Here is a 22,226-nt window from a genome sequence, read left to right on the forward strand (position 1 = left end):
CTCGCTCTGAGACTTGGGAGTAGTTGTTCCCCTTGCTCTGCATGGGTAACGCTGCTTCGAGGGTGGCTGTTGTCGATGTGTTCCTGGTTCGAGCCCAGGTAGGAGCGAGGAGAGGGACGGAAGCTATACTGTTACACTGGCAATACTAAAGTGCCTATAAGAACATCCAATAGTCAAAGGTATATGAAATAGAAATCGTATAGAGAGAAATAGTCCTATAATTCCTATAATAACTACAACCTAAAACTTCTTAACTGGGAATATTGAAGACTCATGTTAAAAGGAACCACCAGCTTTCATATGTTCTCATGTTCTGAGCAAGGAACTTAAACGTTAGCTTTCTTACATGGCACATATTGCACTTTTACTTTCTTCTCCAACACTTTGTTTTTGCATTATTTAAACCAAATTGAACGTTTCATTATTTATTTGATGCTAAATTGATTTTATTGATGTATTATATTAAGTTAAAATAATCGTTCATTCAGTATTGTTGTAATTGTCATTATTACAAATAAATAAATAAAAATCGTCCGATTAATCGGTATCGGCTTTTTTTGGTCCCCCAATGATCGGTATCGGCGTTGAAAAATCATAATCGGTCGACCTCCACCTGGCACAGCCAGAAGAGGACTGGCCACCCCTCATAGCCTGGTTCCTCTTTAGGTTTCTTCCTAGGTTTTGGCCTTTCTAGGGAGTTTTTCCTAGCCACCGTGCTTCTACACCTGCATTGCTTGCTGTTTGGGGTTTTAGGCTGGATTTCTGTACAGCACTTTGAGATATCAGCTGATGTAAGAAGGGCTTTATAAATACATTTGATTTTAATTTGATATTATAATCCAGCTCCCACTATGAGAAGGAATAGTTTAACGGTTAGGTAAGGGGTATGGTTAGGTAAGGGTTAGGTAAGGGGTATGGTTAGGTAAGGGGTAGGGTAAGGAGTAGGGTTAGGTGTTAAGAGCAGTAACTGACCTGTCCTCTGAAGACCGTGGTGAGGAGTGTTTGGGGGACACATTCCTCCTCTCCTTCCCCTCTAGCAGCACTTCTCCCTGGGGAAAGAGTCCCTCCATCAGGTCCATGGTGGTCCTCCTCCAGCTCTTGTCCAAGATGTCAGCTAGGGACTGGTCCTTATTCATGATGTCTCTGGCCAGCTGCTCTCTCTTCACATCCTCCTCAGAGTGGGGGAGAGGGACAGGAGGGAACACACAGTTACCGCTGGGGGGGTCTGGGTCCGAGGTGGTCTGCCGGCTGGGTGGGGATGTGGCCAGGACTGCCATTTGGCTGTTGTGGACCCTGAGAGGACCCATGTGTGTGTCTCTGTGTTGCTCCAGGTCCATCTCATGGGTTGGAGTTTGGTAAAGGGGTGGGGATGTAGGCAGTTCTGGGGCTGGGTAGCTGGGTGGAGCCAGTGTCTTCTCTATCTCTGGCCCCTGGTCCCTCTGCCGGCTGTAGGCACAGAACAGAGAGTAGGACTGTTCCGGGGCCCCTGAGGTCCCCAGGCTGCTGAGGGGGACCAGACCGGGCCCCTGGGCTTCTTCCACTGTGGAGTGACTGTGACGCAGCAGGTACTGTCGACTCTCCTTCTCCTTCTCGCTCTCTGAGTGAACAATCTTTATAGGAACCTTCCTCACACTGGTTGGCTCCATCACATTCTCCATCCTAGAATCATCACAGACACACAGATGGAGAAGGGGGGGGGACAACCCAGAGAGAACACTCAGACCGTGGAACAGGATGCCCCAAAAAGCCCAAAAGCTGTTAGAACAAATGTTCCTCAGAGAGGAGCTGAACTACAGTCATTCTACCATCCAGTGGCTGATTGTCACATGACTCTGTGCCCAACATCCTGGCAACGCTGAGGCGCTCTGGTGCTCCTCCCCTCACCCCTAACCCAGCAAGGCTGGAATGTCCGGTACGCCACAGAGCTCTCTTCTCTACAGATGATATCAATTATGTTTCAACTCAGAGCTGCAACAAACGGCCTCTGTAACAGGTCACGTCGGTCTGCTCTGGAAAGGCATCAGATCATTCTGCTACTGCGTTGGAAGAGTTATTCACATGGTAATGCTGCTGGATGGAGACAATCAATAAGAGCCTTTGTACAGAGAGACTGAGGAGAAGAGGAGCAGACCAGTCACTACAGACTACTACCGACTACTGAGAAGAGGAGCAGACCAGACACTACCGACTACTAGAGACTACTACCGACTACTACAGACTACTACCGACTACTACCGACTACTACCGACTACTACAGACTACTACCGACTGCTGAGGAGAGGAGCAGACCAGATACTAAAGACTACTACCGACTACTGAGAAGAGGAGCAGACCAGTCACTACAGACTACTACCGACTACTACAGACTACTACCGACTACTACAGACTACTACCGACTACTACCGACTACTACCGACTACTACAGACTACTACCGACTACTACAGACTACTACCGACTACTACAGACTACTACCGACTACTACAGACTACTACAGACTACTACCGACTGCTGAGGAGAGGAGCAGACCAGATACTAAAGACTACTACCGACTACTGAGAAGAGGAGCAGACCAGTCACTACAGACTACTACCGACTACTACAGACTACTACCGACTACTACAGACTACTACCGACTACTACCGACTGCTGAGGAGAGGAGCAGACCAGATACTAAAGACTACTACCGACTACTGAGAAGAGGAGCAGACCAGTCACTACAGACTACTACCGACTACTACAGACTACTACAGACTACTACCGACTACTACAGACTACTACCGACTGCTGAGGAGAGGAGCAGACCAGATACTAAAGACTACTACCGACCACTGAGAAGAGGAGCAGACCAGTCACTACAGACTACTACCGACTACTACAGACTACTACAGACTACTACAGACTGCTGAGGAGAAGAGGAGCAGACCAGTCACTACAGACTCCTACAGCTACAATGGATAACAAAATAGATAACTCTAATGTCTATCTATCATAGTTCCAACTAGATCAGAGTGACTTCTAATAGATTTATTATACACAATTTAAAACACAAAATTAAATGGCAAATATTATATACACAAAAAACTAACAAAACACATGTATCAATATAAAAATCCCTTTCTCATAAACTGACCTAGAGACAACAACACATCCAAATGAAACGTTACTTGGAGATTATTCCACATTTATTTGTATTTATTTTACCTTTATTTAACGAGGCAAGTCAGTTAAGAACAAATTCTTATTTCCAATGACAGCCTAGGAACAGTGGGTTAACTGCCTTGTTCAGGGGCAGAACGACAGATTTGTACCTTGTCAGCTCGGGGATTCGAACTTGCAACCTTTCAGGTAATAGTACAACACTCTAACCACTAGGCTACCCTGCCGCACATGACAGGGGTCTGGTAGGAAAAGGCAGATTTACCCAACTCTGTGGATACACGTGGAGTCCCCATCATTAACCAACCCTGTGGATACACGTGGAGTCCCCATCATTAACCAACCCTGTGGATACACGTGGAGTCCCCATCATTAACCAACTCTGTGGACACACGTGGAGTCTCCATCATTAACCAACTCTGTGGATACACGTGGAGTCCCCATCATTAACCAACCCTGTGGATACACGTGGAGTCCCCATCATTAACCAACTCTGTGGACACACGTGGAGTCTCCATCATTAACCAACTCTGTGGATACACGTGGAGTCCCCATCATTAACCAACCCTGTGGATACACGTGGAGTCTCCATCATTAACCAACTCTGTGGATACACGTGGTCTCCATCATTAACCAACTCTGTGGAGTCTCCATCATTAACCAACTCTGTGGATACACATGGAGTCTCCATCATTAACCAACTCTGTGGATACACGTGGAGTCCCCATCATTAACCAACCCTGTGGATACACGTAGAGTCTCCATCATTAACCAACTCTGTGGATACACGTAGAGTCTCCATCATTAACCAACTCTGTGGATACACGTGGAGTCCCATCATTAACCAACTCTGTGGACACACGTGGAGTCTCCATCATTAACCAACTCTGTGGATACACGTGGAGTCCCCATCATTAACCAACCCTGTGGATACACGTGGAGTCCCCATCATTAACCAACTCTGTGGACACACGTGGAGTCTCCATCATTAACCAACTCTGTGGATACACGTGGAGTCCCCATCATTAACCAACCCTGTGGATACACGTGGAGTCTCCATCATTAACCAACTCTGTGGATACACGTGGTCTCCATCATTAACCAACTCTGTGGAGTCTCCATCATTAACCAACTCTGTGGATACACATGGAGTCTCCATCATTAACCAACTCTGTGGATACACGTGGAGTCCCCATCATTAACCAACCCTGTGGATACACGTAGAGTCTCCATCATTAACCAACTCTGTGGATACACGTAGAGTCTCCATCATTAACCAACTCTGTGGATACACGTGGAGTCCCCATCATTAACCAACTCTGTGGAGTCTCCATCATTAACCAACTCTGTGGATACACGTGGAGTCCCCATCATTACCCAACTCTGTGGATACACGTGGAGTCTCCATCATTACCCAACTCTGTGGATACACGTGGAGTCTCCATCATTACCCAACTCTGTGGATACACGTGGAGTCTCCATCATTACCCAACTCTGTGGATACACATGGAGTCCCCATCATTAACCAACCCTGTGATCTAGTATTATAATCCCAGTTTCTATATTTCAACAATGATATTAAGTAAATTGGTAGTTTATTGAGTAAGGCTTTATAAACAAAAACAGAATAATGACGTGACCTATGTTATTTTAGAGTGTTCCAACCAACTGTATGATAAAGGATTCAGTGGTGAGGTCCAACCAACTGTATGATAAAGGATTCAGTGGTGAGGTCCAACCAACTGTATGATAAAGGATTCAGTGGTGAGGTCCAACCAACTGTATGATAAAGGATTCAGTGGTGAGGTCTAACCAACTGTATGATAAAGGATTCAGTGGTGAGGTCTAACCAACTGTATGATAAAGGTTTCAGTGGTGAGGTCCAACCAACTGTATGATAAAGGATTCAGTGGTGAGGTCTAACCAACTGTATGATAAAGGATTCAGTGGTGAGGTCCAACCAACTGTATGATAAAGGATTCAGTGGTGAGGTCTAACCAACTTCATGATAAAGGATTCAGTGGTGAGGTCTAACCAACTTCATGATAAAGGTTTCAGTGGTGAGGTCTAACCAACTTCATGATAAAGGTTTCAGTGGTGAGGTCCAACCAACTGTATGATAAAGGATTCAGTGGTGAGGTCCAACCAACTGTATGATAAAGGATTCAGTGGTGAGGTCCAACCAACTGTATGATAAAGGATTCAGTGGTGAGGTCCAACCAACTGTATGATAAAGGTTTCAGTGGTGAGGTCCAACCAACTGTATGATAAAGGATTCAGTGGTGAGGTCCAACCAACTGTATGATAAAGGTTTCAGTGGTGAGGTCCAACCAACTGCATGATAAAGGATGTAGTGGTGAGGTCCAACCAACTGTATGATAAAGGATTCAGTGGTGAGGTCTAACCAACTTCATGATAAAGGGCAGTAGCACATACAACAGTGTCGTCAACAGAGCCTGAGCTGCCGTAGGGGCAGTAGCACATACAACAGTGTCGTCAACAGAGCTGCCGTAGGGGCAGTAGGACATACAACAGTGTCGTCAAAAGAGCTGCCGTAGGGGCAGTAGCATATACAACAGTGGCGTCAACAGAGCTGCCGTAGGGGCAGTAGCATATACAACAGTGGCATCTGCGTACAGATGAAAGTTACAGTTTTGTACAGATGCTGTTCATATAAATGGTGAAAACAACTGGACCAAGAATCTAACCATGTGGGACACCTTTTGTTATGTCTAAAAACCCTGATTTAATGCCGTCAGTAAGTACACACTGTTCTGTCTTTTAAATAATTCTCAAACCAGTTACAAGCAGCCCGATAACACCAATGTCTATCTATCATAGTTCCAACTAGATCAGAGAGTGAAGGTTAATAGATAACTCCAATGTCTATCTATCATAGTTCCAACTAGATCAGAGAGTGAAGGGTAATCTTACCTGTAGTTTTGGTCATAGTGCAGACAGACAGAGAGAGAGACAGGGTTGTCATGGTGCTGCTGGAGAGAGACAGGAGGCTTGTCTGTCAGCTGAGGAGGAGCAAACTGAGGAGAGGGAGAACGATGGCACTCCATACTGGGCAGGGCAGGAAGGGCTGGACCGGGATTGGATGGCACTACCTGGCGTACCACCTCCTGCTCCCTCTCCACCAATCCTCTGCTCTGCTCAGAATCCCCCCTTGGGGAGTGGGTGGGACCAGAGGCAAAGTGGGAGGAGACCGGGGCGTGGGAGGCGGAAGCTCCGCCCTGAGAGCCAGACAGAGACTCCTGGGAGTGGGTGTTCTGTGAATGTCTTGAATGGTCTTGTCTGGGTGGGGGGATCGGACCCTTCCTCCTGGTACCAGACTGGAGCTGGGTATAAAGCTGGGGCATTGAGGTCTGGGGCACGGTGTAGGACTCATCTGGGGGAGGGAGGTCAGTTTCCAGGGGCTGGTAAGAGATGGATGTGGGTCTGTGGTAGGCAGGGCAGGGGGCAGAAGTTACAGGGAGGGGGTCGTAGGGGGCAGCGGTGGATCTGATGTCAGGGCTCTCCTCGTTGGTCACGGGTGGAGGGGGTTCTGGGAAGTCTTTCAGCTCCAGAGGTTCCAGAGCCTTCTCTCTCTTCACTCTTCCTCTGAATTCTCCAACACGACATCTGTCAGACAACCTGGGAGAAAGCATAGTCAAACACTGTTCATATGACACAACACACACACACACAGTATACATACACATAACAGAGAAAGTCATGTTGACACCAGCTAACTGTAACTAATAACTAGGACATGACAGGACACACTCCTCCTCCCTGCAAACTGTGTGCTGCCAGTCTGATGACATGTTTGTGTTCCCACAGCCCCGTCACAGAGGAGAATAAATTATCCTCCTACGCCACTCGGGCCCAGATCACTCTTGTTCTTTCAGATCTTTAACCCTTGGATGTCAAAGCCGATGGCTCAAGGCTGTGGGACAAAATGCTCCTGTGTGATGTCTGAGGAGGAAATGGGGGTCAGGCCTATAACAGACCTCTGGGAGATGGATAATATAGCAGCAGTCCCTGCTCCCAAAGGCTCTCTGAGGACGTTCACAACCAAAACACTTCTACATATGTAGAGTATAAAGAGAAGATCAGTGTATGTCACACTTCCTGTTAACCATATGTAGCCTATTACAGTATACACACAGTGCATTCTGAAAGCATTTAGACCCCTTGACTTAACATTTTCTTACGTTACAGCCTTATTCTAAAATGTATGAAATAGTTTCCCCCCCCCTCATCAATCTACACACAATACCCCATAATGACAAAGCAAAAAAAGGTTAAAACATTTTGGTAAATTTATATAAATCACATTTACATAAGTATTCAGACCCTTTACTCAGTACAAGCTTGGCAAACCTGTATTTGGCGAGTTTCTCCCATTATTCTCTGCAGATCCTCTCAAGCTCTGTCAGGTTGGATGGGGAGCGTCGCTGCACAGCTATTTTCAGGTCTCTCCAGAGATGTTCGATCGGGTTCAAGTCCGGGATCTGGCTGGGCCTCTCAAGGACATTCAGAGACTTGTCCCGAAGCCACTCCTGCGCATTGTCTTGGCTGTGAGATTAAGGTCATTGTCCTGTTGGAAGGTGAACCTTCGCCCCAGTCTGAGGTCCTGAGCACTCTGGAGCAGGTTTTCATCAAGGATCTCTCTGTACTTTGCTCCGTTCATCTTTCCCTCGATCCTGACTAGTTTCCTAGTCCCTGAAAAACATCCCCACAGAATGATGCTGCCACCACCATGCTTCACCGTAGGGATGGTGCCAGGTTTCCTCCAGACGTGACGCTTGGCATTCAGGCCAAATAGTTCAATCTTGGTTTCATCAGACCAGAGAATCTTGTTTCTCATGGCCTGAGAGTCTTTAGGTGCCTTTTGGCAAATTCCAAGCAGGCTATTGTGCCTTTTACTGAGGAGTGGCTTCCGTCTGGCTACTCTACCATAAAGGCCTGATTGGTTGATTGCTGCAGAGATGATTGTCCTTCTGGAAGGTTCTACCATCTCCAGAGAGGAACTCAGGTCTCCAGAGAGGAACTCTGGAGCTCTGTCAGAGTGACCATCAGGTTCTTGGTCACCTCTCTGACCAAGGCCCTTCTCCCCCAATTATTGTGTGTAGATGAATGAGGGAAGGTTTTATTTAATCCATTTTAAAATAAGTCTGTAAGGTAACAAAATGTGGAAAAAGTAAAGGGGTCTAAATACTTTCCGAATGTACTGTACATTGCACCTACCCAAAATCAAATAAAATGTTATTTGTCACATTCGCCGAATACAACAGGTGTAGTAGACCTTACAGTGAAATGCTGAATACAACAGGTGTAGTAGACCTTACAGTGAAATGCTGAATACAACAGGTGTAGTAGACCTCACAGTGAAATGCTGAATACAACAGGTGTAGTAGACCTTACAGTGAAATGCTGAATACAACAGGTGTAGTAGACCTCACAGTGAAATACTGAATACAACAGGTGTAGCTTACTTACAAGCCCTTAATAACCAACAATGCAGTTAAGAAAATACCTATTAAAAAGTAAAAGATAAGAATAACAAATAATTGAAGAGCAACAGTAAATAACAATAGCGGGAATACACAGGGGGTACCGGTACAGAGTCAATGTGCAGGGGCACCAGTGTCGAGGTAATTGAGGTAATATGTACATGTAGGTAGAGTTATTAAAGTGACTATGCATAGATAATAACAGAGAGTAGCAGCAGCGTAGAAGAAGGGGGGGGGGGGGTGCAAATAGTCTGGGTAGCCATTTGATTAGGTGTTCAGGAGTCTCATGACATGGGGGTAGAAGCTGTTTAGAAGCCTCTTGGACCTAGACTTGGCGCTCCGGTACAGCTTGCCATGCGGTAGCAGAGATGACTATGACTACGGTGGCTGGAGTCTGACAATTTTTAGGGCCTTCCTCTGACACCGCCTGGTATAGAGGTCCTGGATGGCAGGAAGCTTGGCCCCGGTGATGTACTGGGCCGTACGCACTACCCTCTGTAGTGCCTTGCGGTCGGAGGCCGAGCAGCTGCCATACCAGGCAGTGATGCAACCAGTCAGGATGCTCTCGATGGTGCAGCTGTAAAATATTTTGAGGATCTGAGGACCCATGCCAAATCTTTTCAGTCTCTTGAGGGGGAAACGTTTTTGTCGTGCCCTCTTTACGACTGTCTTGGTGTGTTTGGATCATGTTAGTTTGTTGGTGATGTGGACACCAAGGAACTTGAAGCTCTCAACATATTCCACTACAGCCTCGTTGATGAGAATGGGGGTGTGCTTGGTCCTCTTTTTTCTATAGTCCACAATCATCTCCTTTGTCTTGATCACGTTGAGGGAGAGGTTGTTGTCATTGCACCACACGGTCAGGTCTCTGACCTCCTCCCTATAGGCTGTCTCATCGTTGTCGGTGATCAGGCCTACCGCTGTTGTGTCATCAACAAACTTAACGATAGTGTTGGAGTCGTGCCTGGCCGTGCAGTCATGAGTGAACAGGGAGTACAGGAGGGGACTGAGCACGCACTCCTGGGGAGCTCCAGTGTTGAGGATCAGCGTGGCGGATGTGTTGTTGTCTATCCTTACCACCTGGGGGCGGCCCGTCAGGTAGTCCAGGATCCAGTTGCAGAGGGAGGTGTTTAGTCCCAGGGTCCTTAACTTAGTGATGAGCCTTGAGGGCACTATGGTGTTGAACGCTGAGCTGTAGTCAATGAACAGCATTCTCACATAGATGTTCCTTTTGTCCAGGTGGAAAAGGGCAGTGTGGAGTGCAATAGAGTTTGCATCATCTGTGGATCTGTTGGTGTGGTATGCAAATTGGAGTGGGTCTAGGGTTTCTAGGATAATGGTGTTGATGTGAGCAATGACCAGTCTTTCAAAGCACTTCATGGCTACAGACGTGAGTGCTATGGGTTGGTAGTCATTTAAGCAGGTTACCTTAGTGTTCTTGGGCACAGGGACTATGGTGGTCTGCTTGAAACATGTTGGTATTACAGACTCGGACAGGGAGAGGTTGAAAATGTCAGTGAAGTCACTTGCCAGTTGGTCCGTGCATGCTCGGAGTACACGTCCTGGCAATCCGTCTGGCCCTGCGGCCTTGTGAATATTGACCTGTTTAAAGGTCTTACTCACATGGGCTGCGGAGAGCGTGATCACACAGTCATCCGGAACAGCTGGTGCTCTCAAGCATGCTTCAGTGTTGCTTAATAATCTCACTTTGGTTTAATAACGATTTTTAAACCACGACTGGCTATGATATTTCAGATTCCCCCGCTGAACCGAACAATGGCCATTTTGGTGGTCTGGTAGAGAGCTAATGACCCACCTGCCTGCAGCAGACGGACCGGTCTGGTTTAGCAGAAGGTCTGATGACGACATATGAGCAGCCGGTCGGCCAGAGAGCGAATGTGTGTTGTCACAGCTGGGTTACAGCCATGCTACATTACGTACCACTGGTCTGACAGGGTTACAGCCATGCTACATTACGTACCACTGGTCTGACAGGGTTAAAGCCATGCTACATTACGTACCACTGGTCTGACAGGGTTACAGCCATGCTACATTACATACCACTGGTCTGACAGGGTTACAGCCATGCTACATTACGTACCACTGGTCTGACAGGGTTACAGCCGTGCTACATTACGTACCACTGGTCTGACAGGGCTACAGCCATGCTACATTACATACCACTGGTCTGACAGGGCTACAGCCATGCTACATTACGTACCACTGGTCTGACAGGGTTAAAGCCATGCTACATTACGTACCACTGGTCTGACAGGGTTACAGCCATGCTACATTACGTACCACTGGTCTGACAGGGCTACAGCCATGCTACATTACATACCACTGGTCTGACAGGGTTACAGCCGTGCTACATTACATACCACTGGTCTGACAGGGTTACAGCCATGCTACATTACATACCACTGGTCTGACAGGGTTACAGCCATGCTACATTACGTACCACTGGTCTGACAGGGTTACAGCCATGCTACATTACATACCACTGGTCTGACAGGGCTACAGCCATGCTACATTACATACCACTGGTCTGACAGGGTTACAGCCATGCTACATTACGTACCACTGGTCTGACAGAGAACACCCTTGGGAGGGGTTACTCTACTGGCAAAGCCTCACAGCAGACATTACCATTGGGAGTCTATCATGGTGAGACAATAGATCCAGTAGAGCAAAGACTGCCAATCACAACATTTCGAAAAGAGATGTACACCTGTAACAGCACTCTCCTCAGTAACTAAAGACCATCATCCGTTTCACCGGGCGAGACAAAACTCTTGAACACTCCAGTTAAAATATCTCCTTGGAGGATTGCTATGAGAGCAACGTTCCCCAGACAGCAATGTAGTGTAACTGTATAACTGCAGGGATATTAAAACTTGTTATGGCTGCAGGGGGCGTATTGAAAAACTGGAAAATATGTGCCCATTTTCAAACGGCCTCTTACTCAATTTTTGCTCGTACAATATGCATATTATTATTACTATTGGATAGAAAACAGTCTCTAGTTTCTAAAACCGTTTGAATTATTTCTGTAAGTGGAACAGAACTCTTTTTACAGCCCATTTCCTATCCGGAAGTGAGATTTCCAAAATCGATGTCTCTTCAAGAGCTTGTCTATAAAAGGGCATGTCACTTAGGACTGTAGAAACACGTCATACGCCTTCCCCTGGGTGTCATGCGGAAGTGAGAGCAGAAATGACTTGATTATCTCGTCCTGGGATTGAACACAACCTCTTGGAGTGAGAGTTGCGCACTTTATTCTTTTTTCTGGGCGCGAAGTAGGACCTGGACTCGGCTCCTGGAAAACCCTCGTTAAAGGTGAATATGATCTCCGGCTTCGATTTTATTTGATACATGTCACAATATCATCCTAAAGTATGTTTTTATCAATATAGTTTAATTATATTATTGAAATTTATTCTGGACTTTAGACGTGATGCGACGCAAGAATTTTGTCAAGACGGAGAGGTTAGCACCGCACGGCCAGTGTGCTTGCTAATTCAAGAGGGAAATCGTTCGTTCTGGATCCAAATAAAGACGGTTCTGAACAAAGGACCCCTTGGAGAACATTCTGATGGAAGATCAACAAAGATAAGGACCCAATTTGGGATGCTTTTTCATATATCTGTCGAACTGTGCTATCGCTACCGTTTGACTAGAATCAATGCTGCTGTGTGCTAGCTATTGTAGTAAGCTAATATAACGATATATTGTGTTTGCTGTAAAACACTTCAAAAATCGGAAATATTGGCTCTATTCACAAGATCTTTGTCTTTCATTAGCTATCCACCATATATTTTTCTGAAATGTTTTATGATGTGTAATTAGTAGTTGACGTTGGTGTCTGTATTTTCTCTGGCTACTCCCGTGCGATTTCTGACTGTAGCTATGATGGTAGCAGTAATGTAAAACTGATTTATAGCTAAAATATGCACATTTTTTGAAAAAAACATTTATTGTGATTTATTGTGTAACATGTTATAGGACTGTCATCTGAGGTAGTTTTTTCTAGGTTATTTAGGTTGGTTCTAGGTTAGTTAGGTTGGCTTGTGCATGCTACTTGCATCCTACTTGTGCTGTGAAAAATGTCTGTCCTCTTTTTTATTTGTTGGTGAGCTAACATAAATATATGTGGTGTTTTCTCTGTAAAACATTTAAAAAATCGGACATGTTGGCTGGATTGACAAGATGTTTATCTTTCAAATGCTGTATTGGACTTGTTAATGTGTGAAAGTTAAATATAAAAAAAAAGAAAAGATTTTGAATTTCGCGCCCTGCACTTGAGCTGGATGTTGTCATAGGTGTACCGGCGTCGGGCTGCAGCCATAACAGGTTAATGAGAGATGCTCACCTCGCAGTGGTGTTGTTGTCCTGTTGGGCAGGTTGGCTCTCCAGTTGGGAATATTCTGCTGACTTCCTCCCTGGAACGTGGCTCTGAGAGGAAGATAGAACATAAACGTTGTAAAATCACTATCCATCAGACTAGAACCCTCGCCATCAGACTAGAACCCTCGCCATAGACAACAACCCTCGCCACTGTAGCAACAGACAGAATACAACCCTCACCACTGTAGCAACAGACAGAATACAACCCTCACCACTGTAGCAACAGACAGAATACAACCCTCGCCATAGACTACAACCCTCGCCATAGACAACAACCCTCACCACTGTAGCAACAGACAGACAACAACCCTCACCACTGTAGCAACAGACAGAATACAACCCTCACCACTGTAGCAACAGACAGAATACAACCCTCACCACTGTAGCAACAGACAGAATACAACCCTCACCACTGTAGCAACAGACAGAATACAACCCTCACCACTGTAGCAACAGACAGAATACAACCCTCACCACTGTAGCAACAGACAGAATACAACCCTCACCACTGTAGCAACAGACAGAATACAACCCTCACCACTGTAGCAACAGACAGAATACAACCCTCACCACTGTAGCAACAGACAGAATACAACCCTCACCACTGTAGCAACAGACAGAATACAACCCTCACCACTGTAGCAACAGACAGACAGAGACAGACAAACAACCCTCACCACTGCAGCAACAGACAGACAGAGACAGACAAAAACCCTCACCTCTGCAGCAACAGACAGACAGAGACAGACAAAAACCCTCACCTCTGCAGCAACAGACAGACAGAGACAGACAAAAACCCTCACCACTGCAGCAACAGACAGAGACAGACAACCACCCTCACCACTGCAGCAACAGACAGAGACAGACAACCACCCTCACCACTGCAGCAACAGACAGAGACAGACAAAAACCCTCACCACTGCAGCAACAGACAGAGACAGACAAACAACCCTCACCACTGCAGCAACAGACAGAGACAGACAACCACCCTCACCACTGCAGCAACAGACAGAGACAGACAAAAACCCTCACCACTGCAGCAAGACAGAGACAGACAAACAACCCTCACCACTGCAGCAACAGACAGACAGACAAAAACCCTCACCACTGCAGCAACAGACAGAGACAGACAAACAACCCTCACCACTGCAGCAACAGACAGACAGACAAAAACCCTCACCACTGCAGCAACAGACAGAGACAGACAAAAACCCTCACCTCTGCAGCAAGACAGAGACAGACAAACAACCCTCACCACTGCAGCAACAGACAGAGACAGACAAAAACCCTCACCACTGCAGCAACAGACAGAGACAGACAAACAACCCTCACCTCTGCAGCAACAGACAGACAGAGACAGACAAAAACCCTCACCACTGCAGCAACAGACAGAGACAGACAACCACCCTCACCACTGCAGCAACAGACAGAGACAGACAAAAACCCTCACCACTGCAGCAAGACAGAGACAGACAAACAACCCTCACCACTGCAGCAACAGACAGACAGACAAAAACCCTCACCACTGCAGATACAGACAGAGACAGACAAACAACCCTCACCACTGCAGCAACAGACAGACAGACAAAAACCCTCACCACTGCAGCAACAGACAGAGACAGACAAAAACCCTCACCACTGCAGCAACAGACAGAGACAGACAAAAACCCTCACCTCTGCAGCAACAGACAGACAGACAAACAACCCTCACCACTGCAGCAACAGACAGAGACAGACAAAAACCCTCACCACTGCAGCAACAGACAGACAGAAAGGATTTAGATTCTTGTACGTTAGTGAAACATCCAGTCGGTTCTACAGTTACTAAACAAGATTACTGAAGGTTTTCAGTTTTGTGATCTCATCGGAGGGTGTGTCTGTGTTAACCTGGACTGAATATTTGTTTACTATATTACTCACTCAGTCAACTTGTCCTCACAAGATGAGGTCATACAGGGCCTTCAGAAAGTACTTGCCCTTTGCTGTTACAGCCTGAATTTAAAATGGATTCAATTGAGATGTGTCACTGGCCTACACAAAATACCCCATAATGTCAAAGTGGATTTTTTGTCACTTTTTTTTTTTTTATGACGAAAAAAATAAAAGCAGAAATGTCTTCAGTCAATAAGTTTTCAACCCCTTTGTTAGAGCAAGCCTCAATAAGTTCAGGAGGAAACATGTGTTTAACAAGTCACATAAGTCGCATGGACTCATTCAGTGTTCAATCATTTTTGAATGACTACCCCATCTCTGTACCCCACACATACAGTTATCTGTTAGGACACTCAATCGAGTACCGAATTTCAAGCACAGATTAAACTACAAAGACCAGGGAGGTTTTCGAATGCCTCGCAAAGAGGGGCACTGATTGGTAGATGTGTAAACATTTAAAAAGCAGATGAATATCCCTTTGAACATGGTGAAGTTATTAATTACACTTTGTAGTGACAGGGTATATTGATACACCATCCAAAGATACAGGCGTCCTTCCTAACTCAGTTGCCGGAGAAGAAGGAAACCGCTTCGGGATGTCACCATGAGGACAACGGTGATTTTAAAACAGAGTTTAATGGATGCAAGGTTTGAAATTATTATGATTCAGTCAAACATATGTTTGGGCTTCTTGCGGTAAATTTACAGTCTTCAAATTATTTGTAATTATGTTCTGGCCTCCTGACCATCCGCTCCAAAATTGAAATCGGCCCACAGCTGAATCTAGTTGATGATCCCTGATGTACAGAATAAAAAATATTCAAAAAACATGCACACTAAAGTAAAACAGATTTTTACATTACGTCCTACATACAAAGTGTTATGTTTGGGGCAAATCCAACACAACACATCACTGAGTACCACTCTTCATATTTTCAAGCATGGTGGAGGCTGCATCATGTTATGGGTATGCTTGTCACCGGCAAGGAGTAGGGAGTTTTTAGTACAAAAATAAAAAAAATCTTTCATCAAGGGAAAGAACACTCTCTGAAGGCCCTGTACGTCCAGGGGTATAGATACTCTCTGAATGCCCTGTAAGTCCAGGGGTATAAATACTCTCTGAAGGCCCTGTAAGTCCAGGGGTATAAATACTCTCTGAAGGCCCTGCAAGTCCAGGGGTATAAATACTCTCTGAAGGCCCTGTAAGTCCAGGGGTATAGATCTGAAGGCCCTGTAAGTCCAGCGGTATAAAGTACTCCTGAAGGCCCTGTAAGTCCAGCGGTATAAATACTCTCTGAATGCCCTGTAAGTCCAGGGGTATAAATACTCTTGAAGGCCCTGTAAGTCCAGCGGTATAAATACTCTCTGAAGGCCCTGTAAGTCCAGGGGTATAAATACTCTCTGAAGGCCCTGTAAGTCCAGGGGTATAAATACTCTCTGAAGGCCCTGTAAGTCCAGGGGCATAAATGCTCTCTGAAGGCCCTGTAAGTCCAGGGGTATAAATACTCTCTGAAGGCCCTGTACGTCCAGCGGTATAAATACTCTCTGAATGCCCTGTAAGTCCAGGGGTATAAATACTCTCTGAAGGCCCTGTAAGTCCAGGGGTATAAATACTCTCTGAAGGCCCTGTAAGTCCAGGGTAGAACACTCTCTGAAGGCCCTGTAAGTCCAGGGGTATAAATACTCTCTGAAGGCCCTGTAAGTCCAGGGGTATAAATGCTCTGCTGAAGGCCCTGTAAGTCCAGGGGTATAAATGCTCTCTGAAGGCCCTGTAAGTCCAGGGGTATAGATCTCTGAAGGCCCTGTACGTCCAGGGGTATAAATACTCTCTGAAGGCCCTGTACGTCCAGGGGTATAAATACTCTCTGGAGGCCCTGTAAGTCCAGGGGTATAAATACTCTCTGAAGGCCCTGTAAGTCCAGGGGTATAAATACTCTCTCTGAAGGCCCTGTAAGTCCAGGGGTATAAATACTCTCTGAAGGCCCTGTAAGTCCAGGGGTATAAATGCTCTCTGAAGGCCCTGTAAGTCCAGGGGTATAAATGCTCTCTGAAGGCCCTGTAAGTCCAGGGGTATAAATACTCTCTGAAGGCCCTGTACGTCCAGGGGTATAAATACTCTCTGAAGGCCCTGTAAGTCCAGGGGTATAAATACTCTCTCAAGGCCCTGTAAGTCCAGGGGTATAAATACTCTCTGAATGCCCTGTAAGTCCAGGGGTATAAATACTCTCTGAAGGCCCTGTAGGTCCAGGGGTATAAATACTCTCTGGAGGCCCTGTAAGTCCAGGGGTATAAATACTCTCTGAAGGCCCTGTAAGTCCAGGGGTATAAATACTCTCTGAAGGCCCTGTAACTATACTTCATAGTCTATGGATATGATCAATCCATACATCTCCTCGATACTTCAGGAACGTATATTATGACTAAAACTACTGTTCGCTGAAGGGGCCATTTTATTATTTAGTTGACCCCAGGAAGAAACGCTGCTGCTTCGGCAAAAGCTAACGGAGATCCAATTAAAGTAGAGCAGTGGTCACCAACCTTTTCTGAGTCAAGATCACTTTCGCAGCAAGCCGAGAACTACCGCTCAGAAATATAGATTTTTAAACATGACTTTAAAAATGTAACCTAATAAAAACAGCTTCTCTGTAGGAATGAGGTTTGTGCAGTAGGCCTAATACATTATCATAGCATATTGGCTATATACCTGGCCTAATACATTATCATAGCATATTGGCTATATACCTACCAATAATGTTCTTATAACCATGTGCGCTGAGAGTCGGGAGTTCAGGGAGAGCATCATTTAATGAACAAAAAAAGAAACACGCACAGACAGGAAACAGAAACAATGACGTCTGGGGAAGGAACCAAAGGGGAGTGACATATATAGGGCAGGTAATCAAGGAGGTGATGGAGTCCAGGTGAGTGTCAATATGTGCAGATGCGAGTGTAGATGGTGACAGGTGTGCACCATAACGAGCTGCCTGGTGACCTAGAGGCGCCTGGAGGGGGAGCACACGTGACAGTACCCCCTCCCCTACGCGCTGCTCCTACCGCAGGACGCCAACCAAGATGACGATCCTGGGGATCAGGAGCGGACCGGTGCCAAATGGGAACACTTTGCCTGCCCGGTGCGCAGGGCTTCTGAATCAAGCGCACCTACCGCCAACAGGGCTTCTGAATCAAGCGCACCTACCGCCAACAGGGCTTCTGAATCAAGCGCACCTACCGCCAACAGGGCTTCTGAATCACACAAGCGCACCTACCGCCAACAGGGCTTCTGAATCAAGCGCACCTACCGCCAACAGGGCTTCTGAATCAAGCGCACCTACCGCCAACAGGGCTTCTGAATCAAGTGCACCTACCGCCAACAGGGCTTCTGAATCAAGTGCACCTACCGCCAAGAGGGCTTCTGAATCAAGTGCACCTACCGCCAAAAGGGCTTCTGAATCAAGTGCACCTACCGCCAACAGGGCTTCTGAATCAAGCGCACCTACCGCCAACAGAGCTTCTGAATCAAGTGCACCTACCGCCAACAGAGCAACACCAATGATATAAAGTTCAAGGCTTTATTGTTGACTTTTCTATAGAAATGTTTGGTGATCGACTAAGAATGCCTCGAAGATCGACTCTCTCCTGTCCCAGCTGTACATTGTAGAATAATAGTGAAGATATCAAAACTATGAAATAACACATATGGAATCATGTAGTAAACAAAAAAAGTGTTAAACAAACCCAAATATATTTTATATTTGAGATTCTTCAAAGTCTTCAAAACCCTTTGCCTTGACAGCTTTACACACTTCTTGGCATTCTCTCAATCAGCCATAGGAGGTAGTCACCTGGAATGCATTTCAATTAACAGGTGAGCCTAGTTAAAAGTTAAATAGTGGCATTTCTTTCCTTCTTAATGTGTTTAAGCCAATCAGTTGTGTTGTCCTTTATATAAAGGGGGAGATCAAGCTGATCCTAAATGTTATAGGCCTATTTCTATTTTGCCCTGTTTATCAAAAGTGTTGGAAAAACTTGTCAATAATCAACTGACTGGCTTTCTTGATGTCTATAGTATTCTCTCTGGTGTGCAATCTGGTTTCCGCTCAGGTTATGGATGTGTCACTGCAACCTTAAAGGTCCTCAATGATGTCACCATTGCCCTTGATTCTAAGCAATGTTGTGCTGCTATTTTTATTGACTTGGCCAAAGCTTTCGATATGGTAGACCGTTCTACCTGTGGTGTCAAAGGTTGTTGAAAAGTGTGTAGCAGAACAACTGATTGCCCACCTCAACAACAGCCCCTTCACATTACACTCCATGCAGTTTGGCTTCAGAGCGAAACACTCCACAGAAACGGCCAACTGCTTTCTTCTGGAAAATGTGAAGTCCAAGATGGACAAAGGGGGCGTTGTTGGGGCTGTGTTTCTGGACCTAAGGAAGGCTTGTGATACTGTTAACCATGAGATTCTCATCACAAAATTGTCCAAGTTCAACTTTTCCCCCGATGCCTTGAGATGGATGAAATCAAACCTTGAAGGCAGAACTCAGTGTGTCAGAGTGAGCAATGAGCTGTCGCCCACTCTTAGCTATGATGTGGGCGTGCCCCAGGGGTCAATACTGGGGCCCCTCCTGTTCAGCCTGTACATTAATGATCTGCCTTCTGTCTGTACTGGGTCTGAAGTTCAAATGTATGCAGATGATACAGTGATATATGTGCAAAGAGCAAACAACAAGCTGCACAAGAACTCACTACTGTAATGGTCCAGGTTACATAGTGACTCAGTGACTCACTACTGTAATGGTCCAGGTTACAAAGTGGCTCAGTGACTCACTACTGTAATGGTCCAGGTTACAAAGTGAATCAGTGACTCAGCTTACTGTAATGGTCCAGGTTACAAAGTGGCTCAGTGACTCACTACTGTAATGGTCCAGGTTACAAAGTGACTCAGCGACGTCACTACTGTAATGGTCCAGGTTACAAAGTGGCTCAGTGACTCACTACTGTAATGGTCCAGGTTACAAAGTGAATCAGTGACTCACTACTGTAATGGTCCAGGTTACAAAGTGACTCAGTGACTCACTACTGTAATGGCTCCAGGTTACAAAGTGACTCAGTGACTCACTACTGTAATGGTCCAGGTTACAAAGTGACTCAGTGATTCACTACTGTAATGGTCCAGGTTACAAAGTGGCTCAGTGACTCACTACTGTAATGGTCCAGGTTACAAAGTGAATCAGTGACTCACTACTGTAATGGTCCAGGTTACAAAGTGGCTCAGTGACTCACTACTGTAATGGTCCAGGTTACAAAGTAACTCACTACTGTAATGGTCCAGGTTACAAAGTGGCTCAGTGACTCGTGTTTGCATCTCAATGTGAAAAAAACTGTTTGCATGTTCTTCACAAAGAGTGGCAACTGATGCTACTGAGCCAGATGTCTATGTGTCAGGGGAGAGTCGACCTGATGCTACTGAGCCAGATGTCCACGTGTCAGGGGAGAAGCTCCAGGTGGTATCTGATGCTACTGAGCCAGATGTCTGTGGTGCCTACCAGGTGGTATCTGATGCTACTGAGCCAGATGTCTGTTTGTCAGGGGAGAAGCTCCAGGTGGTATCTGATGTTACTGAGCCAGATGTCTGTGTGTCAGGGGAGGAAGCTCCAGGTGGTATCTGATGCTACTGAGCCAGATGTCTGTTTGTCAGGGGAGAAGCTCCAGGTGGTATCTGATGCTACTGAGCCAGATGTCTGTGTGTGTCAGGGGAGAAGCTCCAGGTGGTACCTGATGCTACTGAGCCAGATGTCCACGTGTCAGGGGAGAAGCTCCAGGTGGTATCTGATGCTACTGAGCCAGATGTCCACGTGTCAGGGGAGAAGCTCCAGGTGGTATCTGATGCTACTGAGCCAGATGTCTGTGTGTCAGGGGAGACCAGGTGGTATCTGATGCTACTGAGCCAGATGTCTGTGTGTCAGGGGAGAAGCTCCAGCTGGTATCTGATGCTACTGAGCCAGATGTCTGTGTGTCAGGGGAGAAGCTCCAGGTGGTATCTGATGAGCCAGCCAGATGTCTGTGTATCAGGGAGAAGCTCCAGCTGGTAATTCCCTGATGCTACTGAGCCAGATGTCTGTGTGTCAGGGGAGAAGCTCCAGGTGGTATCTGATGCTACTGAGCCAGATGTCTGTGTGTCAGGGGAGAAGCTCCAGGTGGTATCTGATGCTACTGAGCCAGATGTCTGTGTGTCAGGGGAGAAGCTCCAGGTGGTATCTGATGCTACTGAGCCAGATGTCTGTGTGTCAGGGGAGAAGCTCCAGGTGGTATCTGATGCTACTGAGCCAGATGTCTGTGTGTCAGGGGAGAAGCTCCAGGTGGTATCTGATGCTACTGAGCCAGATGTCCGTGTGTTAGGGGAGAAAGCTTTGTATCTGATGCTACTGAGCCCAGATGTTCATGTGTCAGGGGAGAAGCTCCAGGTGGTATCTGATGCTACTCTGCAGCCCAGATGTCTATGTGTCAGGGGAGAAGCTCCAGGTGGTATCTGATGCTACTGAGCCAGATGTCTGTGTGTCAGGGGAGAAGCTCCAGGTAATTCCCCATGCTCAGCCTATGTCTATGTGTCAGGGGAGAAGCTCCAGGTGGTATCTGATGCTACTGAGCCAGATGTCTGTTTGTCAGGGGAGAAGCTCCAGGTGGTATCTGATGCTACTGAGCCAGATGTCTGTGTGTCAGGGGAGAAGCTCCAGGTGGTCATGCTACTGAGCCAGATGTCTGTTTGTCAGGGGAGAAGCTCCAGGTGGTATCTGATGCTACTGAGCCAGATGTCTGTTGTCAGGGGAGAAAGCTCTCAGGTGGTATCTGATGTTACTCTGAGCCAGATGTCTGTGTGTCAGGGGAAAAGCTCCAGGTGGTATCTGATGCTCCTGAGCCAGATGTCTATGTGTCAGGGGAGGTGGTATCTGATGCTACCAGCCCAGATGTCTATGTGTCAGGGGAGAAGCTCCAGGTGGTATCTGATTTTAAGTACCTTGGCATCATACTTGATTCCAACCTCTCTTTTAAAAAGCATGTGAAAACGGTAATTCAGATAACCAAATTCAACCGAGCCAATTTCCGATTTATACGAAATTGTTTGACTACAGAGGTAGCAAAACTGTACTTCAAATCTATGATCAGTCCCCCCCACTTAACATATTGCTTGACTAGTTGGGCCCAAGCTTGCTGTACAACATTAAAACCC

General features: G+C 46.3%; 1 protein-coding gene across 1 annotated transcript in view; it reads right to left on the reverse strand.

Moving 5' to 3' along the window:
• LOC139540643 (protein Shroom2-like) overlaps positions 1-22,226 on the reverse strand; it is a 58,012-nt gene that overhangs the window by 24,770 nt on the left and 11,016 nt on the right. The window contains 3 exon segments of the mRNA XM_071344453.1: positions 973-1,659; positions 6,092-6,796; positions 13,034-13,146. Of these exon segments, the coding sequence (XP_071200554.1) occupies positions 973-1,659; positions 6,092-6,796; positions 13,034-13,146 (1,505 nt within the window).

This window comes from Salvelinus alpinus, chromosome 16, assembly GCF_045679555.1.
Source record: "Salvelinus alpinus chromosome 16, SLU_Salpinus.1, whole genome shotgun sequence".
NCBI lineage: Eukaryota > Metazoa > Chordata > Actinopteri > Salmoniformes > Salmonidae > Salvelinus > Salvelinus alpinus.